At 37.6% G+C, this 17,571-nt stretch overlaps 1 protein-coding gene across 1 annotated transcript in view; it reads left to right on the forward strand.

Annotated features, from left to right (window-relative positions):
* Nucleotides 1-17,571, forward strand: part of GPC5 (glypican 5) — a 746,923-nt gene that overhangs the window by 315,170 nt on the left and 414,182 nt on the right. The window contains exon 4 of the mRNA XM_065901803.1: nucleotides 12,679-12,812. Within this exon, the coding sequence (XP_065757875.1) occupies nucleotides 12,679-12,812 (134 nt within the window). The remainder of the gene's footprint in view (nucleotides 1-12,678; nucleotides 12,813-17,571) is intronic.

The following is a 17,571-nucleotide window of genomic DNA, read 5'->3' on the forward strand; positions in this document are numbered from 1 at the left end:
CAGGGTACTTGGGGCTGGTGTACTGGGATGACCCAGATGGATGGGATGGGGAGGGAGGTGGGAGGGGGGTTCAGGATGGGGAACACATGTACACCTGTGGCAGATCCATGTCAATGTAAGCAAAACCACTACAATATTGTAAAGTAATTAGCCTCCAATTAAAATAAATAAATTTACATTAAAATCAGTTAAAAACAAAAGGCTTTGATGATTTGAATAAGACAGTGAACAGAGGGAGGCTGTAAAGATAAGTTTACACTTTGGTATGTAATCCCATGATTACAGTAAGAATGGAGGAAGTCAGCTAAGTGACAAGGAGTTGTTGAGGCAAATTCTTGAGCAGAGTGGGAGAAGTGATATGGGTTGGAAACAACTAAAATAGTTATTTCAAGGTGAGATGGGAATTTGAAAATCTGTGGGAAACCAGAGATGAAACTCAAAGTAGGAGTATGTAAGCATTAGGAGCAGAAATTCCCCCAAGACAGTTCAGATAGCAGAGGAGAATGGTAGAGACCAGTGGGGAAAATGAGGAAATTGCAGTTTAAGTCAGAGTTGAAAAATTGTCAAAGTAAGTGTGAGCAATTGTTTTTCAAAAGCAAGAAGGTGCTAGTATTAAAATGGTATACCCCAGTCGGCTTACTCAGGGGAGCTAAGGTGACAGGCTAATGTGCTAGTAACAGATGGTTTTCCATTCCCTTTCAGTAAAGTGTGGAGTGGAACTCCCTGATAGCAAGTCAACACATATAATGGCTCTGAAATTTATTTATATGTATTGGAATCTGCTTTATATGCTTGTGCCTTTGAAGTATTGTGTTAGTCACTCAGTCGTGTTCAACTAGTTGCAACCCCCATTGACTGTAGCCACTGGGCTCCTCTGTTCATTGGATTTTTCCAGGCAAGAATACTGGAATGGGTTGCCATTTCCTTCTCCAGGGGGTCTTCCCAACCCAGGAGTTGAATCCGTGTCTCTTGTGTTTGCATTGCAGGCAGATTCTTTACCTGCTGAGCCATTGGGGAAGACTTTGGGTGCAATTAAAACTGACTTACAGGTCTATGACTTGTATATTTTCTTTTATACTTGTAAAAAATTGCAAAGATGGTAATGGGAATAAAAACCTTCTGAGGCTGATAGTTTCATGTCTCCATCTGCCTTCCTAGGAATTATGTTCAATAGCAGTTATGGCCTTAGGTCCAACATGAAAGGGAAGGGACAGGACAAGGTAAGATTTTCCTTAACTGATAACTGCAAAGTGGTTTAATTTTCTTAAGTTTCAAGAATGAGAAAACTGTGATTTGTAGAAGTTTCATAATTTGTTTAGAGCTCTATGACTTATCATAAGGGATCATTATTGCAATCTGTTTTTCCCTTTTACTCTTTTCTTTTACGTCAAAATTTCTTTAGTGCCACCTAATTATATTACTCGACATTTCCACCATCAACTTATACCGTCTTCTCTTGGTTCTTGTTACTAGGCGTTGTTGACAGTGAAGATACCTCTGCCTTTAAAAATGAATATTTTAGCACCTTGTTAATAATATTTACACTCGACTATCACTGTCTTTTAGCTTTAGTGATGGAAAATTCATTCTGAACTTTTTTATACCTTGACCTTACATATCCTTAACTTCTCGCTTTCAGTTTGTTAAGTCCTGTTGAATTTTTTCAAAATAAACCTTATTTCTTTAATTGTGTATAGTTACTTTATAATGTTTTGTTAGTTTCTGCTGTACAAGGAGTGAATCATTATTTGTACACATATATCCCCTTCCTCTTGGCTCTCCCTTGCCCCTGCCACATCCTACCCCTCTAGGTGACCACACAGCACTGAGCTGAGATTCTTGTGCTATACAGCAGCTTCCCACTAGCTATCTATGTCACACATGGTAGTGTGTATATGTCAGTCCTAGTCTCCCAATTTATTCCCTCCTTCCCAGCCCCCTGCTGTGCCCACCCATCCATTCTTTTACATCTGTGTCTCTATTCCTGCCCTGTAATTAGGTTCATCTGTACCAATTTTCTATTTTTTTAGAACAATTTTAGGCTTACATTAAAACTTAATACAAGGTAAAAAGATATCCCATGTAGCCCCTGCCCCCACACATGCAGAAGCTCTCCCATTGTTAGCATCCTCTACCAGAGTGATAAATTTGCTACAACTGATGAACCTACATCGACATATCATTGTCTCCCCAAATCTATAATTTTGAGTTCACTCTTGGTGTTCTACATTTTATGGGTCTGGACAAATACACAGTGACATATGGGCTTCCCTGGTGCCTCAGATGGTGAAGAATTTGCCTGCAATGTAGGAGACCTGAGTTTAATTCCTGGGCTGGGAAGATCCCCTGGAGTAGGGCATGGCAACCCACTCCAGTATTCTTGCCTGGAGAATCCCCATGGACAGAGGAGCCTGGTGGGCTACAGTCCGTGGGGTCTCAAAGAGGCAGACACAACTGAACTACGAAGCACACATACATAGTGACATGTATCTCCCATTACAGTATCATATGGAGTAATTTTCACTGCCTTATAAATCCTCTGTGTTTCTCCGTTCACCACCTGCCCCCTGCCCCCTGCTGATCCCCACTTCTGCAACCACTGATCTTTTTACTGACTCCATAGTTTTGCCTATTCCAGAATGCCATATAATTGGAATCATACACTATATAGCATTTTCAATATAACTTCTTTCACTCAGTGGTGGGCATTTAACTTTTCTCTATGTCTTCACAGTTTGGTAGCTCATTTCTTTTTCACACTGGATAGATAATGTTCTGTTGTCTGGATGGGCCACAGTTTATTTATCCATTTGTCTACAGAAGGGCAACTTGGTTGCTTCCAAATTTTGGCAATCTTAGTAAAGCTGCTATAAACATCTGTGTGCAGGTTTTTGTGTGGATATAAGTTTTTAATGTAAATACCAAAGAGTGTGATTGCTGGATCATATGATAAAAGTGTTTTTTGTTTTTGTTTTTTTTTTTTTGTAAGAAGCTGCCAAAGTATTTTCCAAACTGGGCTGTACCCTTCTGCTCCCCCAACAGCAAAGAATGAAAGTTTCTATTGTTCCACATCCCCACTATCATTTGGTGTTGTCAGTGTTCTGGATTTAACCCTGTTGATTTTTCTTCTCTTCTATCTGTTTATGATTCATGAATCCTTCTTGTTATGGATACTGTCACTACTGTAGTTCAGAATAAAATTATCTTTCCTTCGAACCTTCAATTCAGTTCAGTTGCTCAGTCGTGTTCCACTTTTTGCAACCCCATGGATTGCAGCACTCCAGGCTTCCCTGTCCATCACCAATTCCTGGAGTTTACTCATACTCATGTCCATCGAGTCAATGATGCCATCCAACCGTCTCATCCTCTGTTATCCCCTTCTCCTCCTGCCTTTGATCTTCCCCAGCATCAGGGTCTTTTCCAATGAGTCAGTTCTTCACATCAGGTGGTCAGAGTATTGGAGTTTCAACTTCAGCATCAGTCCTTCCAATGAATATTCAGGACTGATTTCCTTTAGGATGGAACTTTAGGATCCTTCAAACTTTAGAATCTATTAACAGGTCACTTACCTTTAATAGGTCTCTCTCTCTAGTCCAACTGTCAGATTCATTGCTAAGTATCAGCTCTAGCATTTTAGTTTTCCATTCAATAGCTATCAGAGGTTTTGTTTAATAAATGAAACTTAGCTTGTCATTTTAAACCTCCAAGATCTGACTCCAACCTACCCTTCAAACTTAATTTCCTTTTACTACAATCCTTCATATTTTCTCCTTTGCAGGCAAACCAAATTTTTATCCATTTTTGATGTCAGCCTGGTATTACCTTGCACTTATCTCTATCAAGATTTTCCTTGTGCCTTCCACCATTTTTCTTTGTTCAGAAACATTCTATATCTAATTATTATATATCTCTAAGCTACAATCTTTCCTCCTGTCTACTTCTTATATCTGTTGCTTCTTTTCAGCACTTCTGCTGCTGACTCTGGGTCCCAGTCTTTCTCTCATGTTCTATGGGAGAACCTTGGTCTCCTTACCTGCAAATTGCTGTTATAAATATTTTTCTTGTGTAAATCATTAAGCTACCTTTTCCTACCTTGAAACGTTTGCCTGGTTTCCATTTGCTAAAGTAAGATTTTTAGCTTGATATCCAAGACATATTATGGCATCTTGAAGAACTGAGAAATAATTGATCTATAGCTTTATATTATTTTCAGGTGTACAACATATAACTTGATATTAGTATATATTATGAAATGATTACCACAATAAGTCTGATTAACATCCATCACCACATATATGGCATTTTTATGTCTTCCCTCGTTTCTAAGATCTTGCCTTTCATTTTTGTGTCTTAGCTCGTCTTTTAGGTGTCACCTTTGTTCTCTGAAACATGTTGTTATACACCTCTTTGCTTTTCTACTCTCTTGAGCTTTCCCACTTTGTCCACCTAACCAACTTCTAGTTTTATCTTTTAATCTGTTATTTAGACATGACCTACTGAATCTCTTCCCTAAACACCCCAGAGTTATTCTGTTCATTTTCTACATGTTACAGTTTTATTTCATTTTCTTTTTTATTGAAGTACAATTGATTTACAATGTCATATTAGTTTCGGGGGTACAGTATAGTGGTTTCAATATTTTTATAGACTCCACACCATGTGAAGTTAATATTATTGACTGTATTTCCTGTGCTCGACATCACAGCCTTTGACTTAATATGCAGTCACAGTCGTGTAGTAACAGATAGTTTGTGCCTCAGAATCCCCTTCATCTAGTTTGCCCATCATCCCCAACTGCCTCCCCTGTGGCAACCACCAGTTTGTTCTCTATATCTCAGTCTGTTCCTATTTTGCTATATTTGTTTGTTTTGTTTTTTATATGTCAGTAGAAGTGAAAGCATAGTATTTATCTCTTTCTGACTTATTTCACTCAGTATAATACCCTCCAGATCCATTCATGCTGTTGCAAATGGCTAGATTTCATTCTTTTTTAAAATGGCTAAGTAATAGTCCATTGTATATACAGTTGTTGTACACCTAGTTCTTGGACAACATATGTTTGAATGTATATGTGGATTTTATCCATATATGTGAGGGTTTTTTTTGTTTGTTTGTTTTATAAATATGTACTTCAGCACCACAATATCCACAATTGGTTGAAACCATGAATGTGGATACACAGAGTGGACTTTAAAGTTACATGTGGATTTTTGACTGTATGGTTTGGTGCCCCTAACACCCATATTTTTGAAGGGTCACCTCTATATACTATATCATCTTTATCCTTTCATCTGTTGATGGATACTTATTTAGGTTGCTTTCATGTCTTGGCTATTGTAAATATTTGAATATTTATTTTAATGCTTCTAATTCATGAACACAGAATAGTTTTCATTTATTTGTGTTGTCTTCAATTTCTTTCATCAATGTCTTATAGTTTTCAGAATGCAAGTCGTTCATCAATTTGGTTAAATCTGTTCCTAGGTGTTTTATTTTTTTTGATGTCATTGTAAATAGGATTGTTTTTTTTTTTTTTATTTCTGTTTCTGATAGTTCAGTATAAATGTATAGAAATGCAACAAATTTCTGTATATTTATTTTGTATTATGTGACATTACTGAATTCATTTATTTTGATAGCTTTTAGGTAGAGTCTTTAGAGTTTGCTATGTATAATATCATTTCATCTGCAAATAGTGAGGGTTTTACTTCTCTTCCAATTTGATGACTTTTTATTTAATTATTTTTTTGTTGTCTGATTGCTGTCACTAGGACTTCCAAAAAGCTTTGAGAATTTCACTGGTGAGTATGATGTTAGCTGTGTGCTTATCATAAGTGGCTTTTACTATGTTGAGGTGTTTCCTCTATAGGTGGTAAAGAATCTGCGTGCAACATGGGAGGCCCAGGTTTGATCCCTGAGTCAGGAAGATACCCTGGAGAAGGGAATGGCAACCCACTCCAGCATTCTTACCTGGAGAATTCCATGGCCAAAGGAACCTGGTGGGCTACAGCCCACCAGGGGTTGCAGAGTTGGACACGTCTGAGACTGATTGACTGTGCCTAACTAAATGTTTCCTCTATACTAACATTATTGAGAGTTTTTGTCATGAATGGACGTTGCATTTTGTCAAATACTTTTTCTGTATCTATTGAGATGATCATGTAATTTTTATCCTTACTTTGTTAATCTGGTATATCACATTAACTGACTTGTGGATACTGAATCATCCTGCATCTGTGCTATGCTTAGTCATTCAGTCATGTCTGACTTTTTGTGACCCCGTGGACTGTAGCCTGCCAGGCTCCTCTGTCCATGGGATTCTCCAGGCAAGAATACTGGAGTGGGTAGCCATTCCCTTCTTCAGGGGATCTTCCCAACCCAGGGATAGAAACCAGGTCTCCTGCATTGTACGAGGATTCTTTACCATCTGAGTCACCGGGGGAACCCTGCATCCTTTCAGTAAATCCCACTTGATCATTATCTATAATCTTATTGTAGTGTTGAATGAAGTCTGTTAATATTTCCTGAGGATTTTTGCCTGTGTGTTTATCAGGGATGTTGGCCTATAATTTTCTTTTTTTGTAATGTCTCTGGTTTTGATGTCAGGATATTGCTGGTCTTGTAGAATGATATTGAATATGTTCCTTTCTCTTCAGTTTTTCAGAATAATTTGAGAAGAATAGGTATTAACTTTTCTTTAAATGTTTTGTAGAATTCCCCCATGAATCTATCTCTTCTGAATTTTGGTGGAAAGTTTTTAATTGCTGATTTAATCTAATTACTACTAATGGTTCTGTACAGATTTTTTGTTTCTTCCTGATTCAGTCTTGGAAGATTATATGTATCTAGGAATTTATCCATTTCTTGTACATTGTCCAGATTTTGGCTTATAATTGTATCATTCTCTTATGAGTGTATGTATTTCTATGATATCAGTTGTACTTTCTTCATTTCTAGTTTTATTTATTTGAACCGTCTCCTTTTTTTATGAGTCTGGATAAGGGTTTATCAATTTTATATAGATTTAGAAAAACCCAGCTCCTAGTTTCATTGATCTTTTCTTTTTGTTCTCTACCTTATTTATTTCTACTCTGATCTTTATTATTTACTTCCTTCTATTAACTTTAAACTTTGTTTTTTTCCTTCTTTTTCTTGTTCTTTTGAGTGTTATGTTAGATTGCTTGAGATTTCCCTTATTTCCTGAGATAGGCCTGTTACACTATCCTGTCTCACTATAGTCCTAATCCCTCTTAGGACTGCTTTTGCCACATCCTATAGATTTTAGAAAATTGAGTCTTTGTTCTGATTAGTCTCAAGAAATTTTTAGATTTTTCTATTGATCTTTTTATTTTTTGTTGTTAGTAGCATATTATTCAGTCTCCATGTGTTTGTGTTTTTTCAAGGTTTTTTTTTTTTTTTTTCCCTGTAATTGTTTTCTTGTTTTATATCTTTGTGGTCAGAGAAGATGCTTGATATGGTTTCAGTTTTCTTTAATTTACTGAGACTTATTTTGTGGCCTAGCATGTGATATATTCTGGGGAGTATTCCATGTGACCTTGAAAAGAATATGTATTCTGCTGTTTGGGGATGGAATGTTCTATGTATATCTATTAAATCTACTAAATGGTTAGTCTAATGTGTCACTTAAGGCCAATTATTGCCTACTGATTTTCTGTCCAGGTGGTATGTCCATTGCTGTGGGGAGCATATTAGAAGTCCCCTGCAATTGTTGTATTACTGTCAATTCTCCCTTTATGTTTTTTAATATTTTCCTTATGTACTTAGGCATACATATGTTAGGTTAATATTTGTTTAATAATTCTTTTTGGATTGACACTTTTAGCATTATGTGATATTTTATTTTGTCAAGTCTATATTGTCTGATGTGAGTATTGCTCTTTTTGTTTGCATTTGCATGGAATACCTTTTCTACCTCTCACTTCTGTCTATCTCTGTCTTTAGCGTTGAAGTAAATATCTTCTAAGCAGCATATGGATGGATCTTGTTATTTTTACTCATTTAAGCACCTGTGTCCTTTGATTACAGCACTTTGGCATTTTGTTCATTATTTTATGGATGTATTTGTAGTTCTTCCTTTTAATTTTCTTCTTTTAGTCTCTTTTCCTGTGGTTTGATGTTTTCTTTAGTGATATATTTGGGTTCATTTCTCTATTTTGTGTGTTTATCTTCAATATCACAATAATCCAAGTCTATGCCCTGACCAGTAATGCTGAAGAAGCTGAAGTAGAACAGTTCTATGAAGACCTACAAGACATTCTAGAACTAGCATCCAAAAAAGATGTCCTTTTCAATATGGGGGACTGGAACGCAAAAGTAGGAATTCAAGAAACACCTGGAGTAACAGGCAAATTTGGCCTTGGAGTATGGAATGAAGAAGGGCAAAGGCTAATATAGTTTTGCCAAGAGAATGCACAGGTCATAGCAAACACCCTCTTCCAACAACACAAGAGAAGACTCTACATATGGACATCACCAGATGGTCAATACCAAAATCAGATTGATTATATTCTTTGTAGCCAAAGATGGAGAAGCTCTATACTGTCAGCAAAAACAATACCGTGAGCTGACTGTGGCTCAGATTGTGAACTCCTTATTGCCAAATTCAGACTTAAATTGAAGAACATAGTGAAAATCACTAGACTATTCAGGTTTGATCTAAATCAAATCCCTTATGATTACACAGTGGAAGTGACAAATAGATTCAAGGGACTAGATCTGATAGACAGAGTGCCTGAAGATCTATGGACAGAGGTTCATGGCATTGTACAGGAAACAGGGATCAAGACCATCTCCAAGAAAAAGAAATGCAAAAAAGCAAAATGACTGTCTGAGGAGGCCTTACAAATAGCTATGAAAAGAAGATTAGTGAAAAGCAAAGGAGAAAAGGAAAGATACCAATTTGAATGCCAAAAAGTTCCAAAGAATAGCCAGGAGAGATAAGAAAGCCTTCCTCAGTGATCAGTGCAAAGAAATAGACGAAAACAGGAGAATGGGAAAGACTAGAGATCTCTTCAAGAAAATTAGAAATACCAAGGGAACATTTCATGCAAAGATGGGCAGAATAAAGGACAGAAATGATATGGACCTAACAGAAGCAGAAGATATAAAGAAGAGGTGGCAAGAATATGCAAAAGAGCTATACAAATAAGATCTCCACAACCCAAATAATCATGATAGTATGATTAACCACCTAGAGCCAGACATCCTGGAATGCAAAATCAAGTGGACCTTAGAAAGCATTACTACCAACAAAACTAGTGAAGGTGCTAGAATTCCAGTTGAGCTCTTTCAAATCCTAAACGATGATGCTATGAAAGTGCTATTCTCAATATGCCAGCAAATTTGGAAAACTCAGCAGTAACCACAGGACTGGAAAAGGTCAGTTTTCATTCTAATCCCTAAGAAAGGCAATGCCAAAGAATGCTCAAACTACCACACAATTGCACTCATCTCACATGCTAGCAGAGTAATGCTCAAAATTCTCCAAGCCAGGCTTCAATGATATGTGAACTGTGAACTTCCAGATGTTCAAGCTGGATTTAGAAAAGGCAAGGTACCTGAGATCAAATTGCCAACATATGTTAGATCATCGAAAAAGCAAAAGAGTTCCAGAAAAACATCTATTTCTTCTTTATTGACTATGCAAAGCCTTTGACTGTGTGGATCATAGCAAACTGTGGAAAATTCTTCAAGAGTTGGGAATACCAGACCACCTGACCTGTCTCTTGAGAAATTTGTATACAGGTCAGGAAGCAACAGTTAGGACTGGACATGGAATAACAGACATGTTCCAAATAGGGAAAGGAGTATGTCAAGGCTGTATATTGTCACCCTGCTTATTTAACTTATATGCAGAGTACATCATGCAAAATGCTAGGTTGGATGAAGCACAAGCTGGAATCAAGACTGCCAGGAGAAATATTAATAACCTCAGATATGCAGATGACATCACGCTTATGGCAGAAAGTAAAGAAGAACTAAAGAGCCTCTTGAGGAAAGTGAAAGAGGAGAGTAAAAAAGTTGGCTTAAAACTCAACATTCAGAAAACTAAGATCATGGCATTTGGTCCTATCACTTCATGGCAAATAGTTGGGGAAACAGTGGAAACAGTGAGAGACTTTATTTTGGGTGGCTCCAAAATCACTGCAGATAGTGACACTGCAGCCATGAAATTAAAAGACGCTTACTCCTTGGAAGGAAAGTTATGGCCAACCTAGATAGCATATTAAAAAGCAGAGACATTACTTTGTAAACAAAGGTCTGTCTAGTCAAAGCTATGTTTTTCCTGTAGTCATGTATGGATGTGAGAGTTGGACTATAAAGAAAGCTGAGTGCTGAAGAATTGATGCTTTTGAACTGTGGTGTTGGAGAAGACTCTTTAGAGTCCCTTGGACTGCAAGGAGATCCAACCAGTCAATCCTAAAGAAAATTAGTCCTGGATATTCATTGGAAGGACTGATGCTGAAGCTGCAACTCCAATACTTTGGCCACCTGATGTGAAGAAGTGACTCATTTGAAAAGACCCTAATGCTGGGAAAGATTGAGAGCAGGAAGAGAAGGGGACGACATAGGATGAGATGGTTGGATGGCATCACCAAGTCAAAGGACACGAGTTTGAGTAAACTCCAGGATTTGGTGATGGACAGGGAGGCCTGGCATGCTGCAGTCCATGGAGTCACAGAGCCGGACATGACTGAGCAACTGAACTGAACTGATCCATTTCAGTTTTTTGGTTACCATGAGGTCTGTATGTGTGTGTGTGTACATATATTTGTGTATATTACATATAATATTTGTTTTACATTTAAGTTTCTTTGTTGAAATTCTCATTGTGTTCCTCTAGCCTTCTCCTGAGTTTGGTGATCTTTTCTGGGAATGTTACTTCACACATTCTATTAAGTAAATTATTCATCTCCATTTTATTAGAGGTTTTTGTTGCTGTTGTTCTGGGGTTTTATCTCGTGCTTTCATTTGGAATATATTTCTCTGTCTTCTCATTTTGTTTGGCTTTTTTGTTTGTTTGTTTGTCTCTATAATTTAGGTGAAATAATTGCCTCTCCTGCTCTTGAAGGTAAGGTCTTGTCTGGGAGTATCCCTATGCTGACCATGTGTGCTCAGTGGCTTTGGCAGGAGGACTGGAGTCAAACCAAGCATGGGCAAGGGCTTTTTTCAGGATTTTTGAAGTTTTTGCATTGACAGGGTGGGCTGGAGCCTGGTAAGGCAAGGACTTGTTCTAAGTTACATGTGCATTTTGATGTATGGGAGGATTTTTTTTCTTTCATTCTAAACTGTCAGCTCTTTTAGGGAAAATTCAATTTCTAATCTTTTGTCTCCTACAACATCTACTGCATGATCTTTGCATATATTGAAACAAAATAATTATGGTTTAAATAAGTGAGGTGATACATAACTGCTTTAATGTTCATTCATGAAAAAAAATTTTTAATTTACACTTTAAGAGAACTTTTGAATAATTTATTCTAAGTTCTTCATATTACATATAAGAGAATCAAGTTCTATAAAGGTCTGTCACTGTTATCAAGATCTCAGCAATGAAGAAGGGAATATTAGGACAAGAACTAAAGTCTCTTGATTCAGAGGCAATGCTTTTATGTATTTTTAACTATATACTACTCTCCCTTTTGAATGTATAAAGTATCTTGTGAATTTTTTTGATGCTTTACATGATAGTGTGTCCAATTAATTACTTAGTTTTCAGTGATAATTTCATAAGTTATATGAAGATCTTTATTAGATAAGTAAGTCCTGGGTGTTCTCTGGAAGGGCTGATGCTGAAGCTGAAACTCCAATACTTTGGCCACCTCATGCGAAGAGTTGAATCATTGGAAAAGACCCTGATGCTGGGAGGGGTTGGGGGCAGGAGGAGAAGGGGACAACAGAGGATGAGATGGCTGGATGGCATCACCGACTCAATGGACATGAGTTTGAGTAAACTCCGGGAGTTGGTGATGGACAGGGAGGCCTGGCGTGCTGCAATTCATGGGGTCGCAGAGTCGGACACGACTGAGTGACTGAACTGAATATTAAAAAATAAAATTTTCAGTTCTATAAGTAATTTTTTAAAAAGAAACCATGAATAACTCCCTTGAATTCAAACTAGAATGAGGAAGAAGATATACAACTATTACAAAATGAAATCTCATGTAAGCATATTTATTGCTTTTTCTAAGAAAGATTTTAAGAAGAAAACTTCCGTTAGAACTCACATAGAACTGGACCACATGTTCAATAGTGAATTACTTTATTAAGAAACTTGGTACAGGTATGTGATTAGTCATTGATATGCATATAAACCATAAATAATATCTGCTTTGTTTAAATAGTTTTATTTATACAAGCAGGCTAGTTTATTAATGCAGTTCTCTGATTTTTAATATATATATTTTATTCATGTATTTTGCATTTGCGTACATGCAAACTGTATAAATGTGTATAGCATTAATTTATTATGATTGTCATCTTATATAGATAATGTGATTTCCTCTACTTTAAAAATTAGCAAACTTTGTATGTCTTAAAGGTTAATACTGTGGCGTAAGTAAGAATATGTCATTGCTTTAAACTCTGGCAAAAATCGCTTTCTCAGAAAGGCTGGAGCATGGTTTCTAACTGTCTTTAATATTTTCTATTTAAAAGGTAAATAAGATTTGTGGTCGTCCAGTCAGAACACCCACTCAAAGCCCCCGTTGTTCTTTTGATGGAAGCAAAGAGAAGCATGGAATGAAGATCTCTATAAGAAATGGTGAAGAGACACTTGCCAACAGAAGAAAGTAAGACATTTGTTTTACAACCAGAAAGAAAGTAAGCCATTAATTTTACAACAGAATGGAATGTTTTCAATTAAGTAGAACAAAATACACTAATGAAGAAACAAAAGACCAACATTAATTACCTTTAAAATTCCGTGCTTCCTCCTGTTCTGTTAACTAGGAAGACGGGTTCAACTCAGAAGACCAAAATCCCTAAGATGAGGGATATTTTTTTATAACACAGTATGGCCTGCCTCACACACATATGATCATGGTGCACTGCAATTGTGGCCAGTGTACAGTGTGGTACAGCAGTCTGTGACACTTAGTCATCTTGCTTAATTGAAACTATGCCCATTGAGTAGTAACTCCCTATTTCCCCCTCCTTGTGGTAAACAATATTGAGTTATATAGTTCAGAATTTATAAAGAGTGTAGATCTCATGGTAGGTAAGTGATCTTACCACACACAAAAAAAATTTAAATGTGGCTAGTGCAGCAGCAGCAGTGTGACTGAGGATTGAATTTTTAATGTTACATAATTCAATTAATTTTAGTTAAAGTTTTACATGTAACTAACGACTACTATATTGGACAGAATGCAAGACAAAGAGTGTTCATATAAATGATGTGATAACTGTTACTGAATGTTAGGTATCTGTTAAAAGAAAATGTCAATACCTTTTATCTTGAATGCTGAAAATTGCTATCTGTTGACTCAAAATTATAAGCATTGATTTAGTGGCTTGCTTCTGTAACTCACATTTCTATACTGTGCCCATCATTATTTCACTTGTTAAAGCCTTCATTAGTATCCGTTTGGTTAATTGGTGATTAAACTAAAAACTGTTTAATACTAGAGGGAACATTTATTTTGGTATTCAGTTGACCAGGACAGTGGCAAATATTAGTTTCTCAGTAGTTTTTAATTGAACTGAAATTCAGAATTATGTATTTGTTTATTAACTCAAATAATTATTTCTAACAATGCCTTTTGGAGAATTTAGTATTTTACATAGATTTACTCTCTATAATATAAATCAGTTTATTTCCTTTTGGAATAGTGCTCTTACTTGCCTCATCCTCTCCTCAGTTGGGTTATAAGCAAGGGATAAAGAACTGAGCTATTGCTTGCTATGTGCTACAGTAGCAATACAGTTAGCACAATGTTTGCATGTAAAGTAGCTGTGATTTCTTGGGGGAGGGTAGTTTTCTTTTTTCACTTTTAGTATTTATAGTGATCAGTAGTCATTTCTTGCATTTGAGAAATTCGTATGCATTGGTTGGGCTTCCAGGTGGCTCAGTAGTAAAGAACCCACCTGCCAAGCAGGAGACACAGGTTCTATCCCTGGGTTGAGAATACACCCTGGAGAGGGAGATGACAGCCCACTCCAGTGTTCTCGCCTGGGAAATCCCATGGACAGAGGGGCCTGGTGGGCTACCGTCCATGGGGTTGCAAAGAGCTGAATACTACTTAGCAGCTAAACCATCAGCACCACGTGCTTTGGCTCTGGTGGTTCTTATGGTAAAACCCATGTAAGGAAGATCTTAAGTTCCTAAAGGTTATGGCAATCTCACCACCAAAATGACCTTGATACTGGAAAACCAAGACCAAACCCAGGACTTAACATGTTTTATTCCCTTGCAAACTAAGCCCGTGCAGGTGAAATGTTACAAAATGACTCAGGAACAGTGAGGGGCTTATCGAAACGGAAAGTTTTATAGGAATCTATCCTGGTCATTGAGCAGACCTCTATGTCACCAGTCTTTCAAACTCTCTGTTCCTATACTCTTGACTGGTCAGTCACCATTAACCATTTCCTATGAATAAGCATAAGCTCATAATAGGTTAATTTCTTGAACAACCAGAGGTACTGCATTTGAACCTACTTAGCATTGATTTTTACACATTTTTTATTGCCACTCCTGAATGGAACTTAATTGCTGTGATAGTATATTTCTACTTGAGGCCTATATACTGTGCAGACTTATCCATAAATAGGGGCTTCCGAAGTGGCGCTAGTGGTAAAGAACCCACTTGCCAATTGGAGATACATAAGAGAAGTGGGTTTGATCCCTGGGTTGGGAAGATCCCCTGGAGGAGGGCATGGCAATCCACTCCAGTATTCTTGCCTGGAGAATCTTATGGACAGAGGAGCCTGGTGGGCTATAGTTCATTGGGTTGCAAGGAGTCTGACACAACTGCAGTGACTTAGCAGAGAGCAGCATCCATTAACTAGACCTGAATTTTATTTATCCTTTCTTATTGTAAGGTAGACTTTTTAACCAAACAATGCAGAAGGCTGCAAATAAGAAAAGAGTTTATTTTGCTTTTAGGAATTGCAATTCCAGAGACACAGATTTGGATGAAACTGTTGAAGGTGGGCAAAGAGTCGGGGCATATAAAGACAAAAGCCACCAAGGTTGTTAAAGTTGTCTGGAAATAATTATGATTGATTTTGATGAAAGAAAGGAAATATCCTTAAGGGCTATTTCAGGATTCAATTCTATTTTATTTTAGGGCTCAATGAGTGGATAGTCTGTCACAAGTTATTTGGAGTAAGGATGAGATGAGTATCATTGGACAGATATTTTGGGTGTCTATATTAAGACAATATGTGGTCAAAGGTCAGATTCCATCCAGGCTGAAATATGCATACATCACACTTCCTCAGCAGACTCCTGGCTCCATTTTAGAAAGCTCTCTTGGAAATACCATTTTGATTTTTCTTTCACAACCTGAATTTTATTTACCTTTCATCAACTGATCTTTCCCCATGAGGTCATAAATTTTGATTGAAGTAGGAGGGGGCAGCATAGGAATAGGTGCTTAGTGAGTCTGGGCTACCTTCCAGGCATCTTGTGCTTTTTCCATCTGCTTGAGCTTGATTTCCAGTAGTTCACTTCCCCTTGATGTTATATTGCTTTGACACAAGCCTGATCTTACAGCCTGGCAGATCAGATAGCACTTAGCTCCTCATGGGCATCTCAGATCTCAGAATCACTTGCTGGCTTATGGTAAAATATGCAGTTTCTGTCAGAGAACAGTTGTAAACCAATCAGTTGACCAACATACTGAGTGACAGATCCACCAACTGACCAGTCAACCAACTAATCAAAAATAGTGTTCAATAAAAGAAAAAAATGACTTTACTCCAAAACTCTTGATGTCTTTACTTGATTCTTCTAATGGGGCTTTCAGGAGTCTCTGCAGAACATGTTTATTTGCCACCAGTACATCAGTTACCATTGAATAGATGAACTAGGTCATCTGGACTGAACGTTGGAGCAGTTTGGTGATATTTTATAAATGAGTTATAGCAGCATGCTATGTTGTAATATGTGTGTAATATGTTTTCTCTAACATGCAAAGGGGCTCAAAAATTTCTGTGCTTCTTCCTGTGCCCTAGGTTATCTGTGCAGAGATTTGCCTTTTAAATTAGAAGACTATCCCAGTTAGATTTAGACTACTAGACATTTAGAAACCCTGCTGAATTGTCAAGCACTCAAAATGTCAATATTTTCCCCATCAGAGTCATTCACTTGTCTTCTAAGTTATCTAGGATAATGTGATCAATATTTGATTATCAGCTTGGTGTCCTGTAAGATGTCTAGATGACTGTGGCTCTTGTCTGTCATGGAGTGGGAGAATTGTCTTGAGGTCTAAGAGTGACTGTTCTTGCCAGCTGAAAGTGAAATGTTTCTAATTGTCCTTACTAATTGGTAAGGAGAGTAGAGCATTTGTCAAATCATTAGCTGGATAGCAGGTGGCAGGACATGTTTTGATTTGCTCTAGCAAACAACACATGGGAAGGAGTATGTAATGGGAGTCACTCTGACTCTGGTTATGATAATCCAACCTTTCTCCATGGCCACCCCATGTGCACAGACCAGCCGAGCAAGTGAAGTCAGTGGTGAGGTGTTAGGATCACCATTATAACACTTTTTCTGGCTTCATGACCCTAAACTGAGCAATTTCCTAAGCGTTGTGATAGTGTGATATAAGGTAAGAAATATATATTTGTTCTTTGACACCATTTGTGACATAGAACTACTAAAATGCTTGGATCTTCCTAAGTGATGAAAGCAGAGTGATGTTTTTTGTTATCTTAATGAGGTGACTTTTGGACCCCACCTAAGTATGGGGGCTGGCTATCTGGAAAGTCATCATGTGATTAGAAGGTTGGAAGTTTTAAAACACAAAGCTCTCTCTCTCTCTTTTTTACTTTTAGTTTTTTGGCTGAGTAGCATGTGAGATTTTAGTCCCGAACCAGAAGTAGAACCCACAACCCTCTGCAGTGGAAGTACAGAATCTTAGCCACTGGACCAGCAGGGAAACTGCTGAAGGTTCAAACTTTTAGTCTCACTTTCCAACTTCTGGTGAGGGGGAAGGGGTCACAGGATTGACTCAACTGCCAGTGTCCAATGAGTTAATCAATCACAGCTGTGTAATGAAGCCTCTGTAAAACCCCAAGGAAGGTGCTTTGGAGAGCATCCTGGCTGGTGGATACCTGGCACTGCTGGGTGAATGGCCTGCCAGGAGAGAGTGAAAAGAAGCTGTATGTTCCATCCTCCAGTACCTTGCCCTGTGTAGCTCTTCCATCTGGCTGTTCCAGAGCTGTATCCTTTTATAATAAACTGCTGACCTAGTAAGGAAAACATTTCTTGGAGTTCTGTGAGCTGCTCTAGAAAATTAATCAAACCCAAGAGGGGAGGAGGTCATGGAACATGTGACTTACAGCCAGTTGGTCAGAAGTACAGGTGATAACCTGGACTTGAGA

This window comes from Muntiacus reevesi, chromosome 11 (genome assembly GCF_963930625.1).
Source record: "Muntiacus reevesi chromosome 11, mMunRee1.1, whole genome shotgun sequence".
Classification (NCBI taxonomy): Eukaryota; Metazoa; Chordata; class Mammalia; order Artiodactyla; family Cervidae; genus Muntiacus; species Muntiacus reevesi.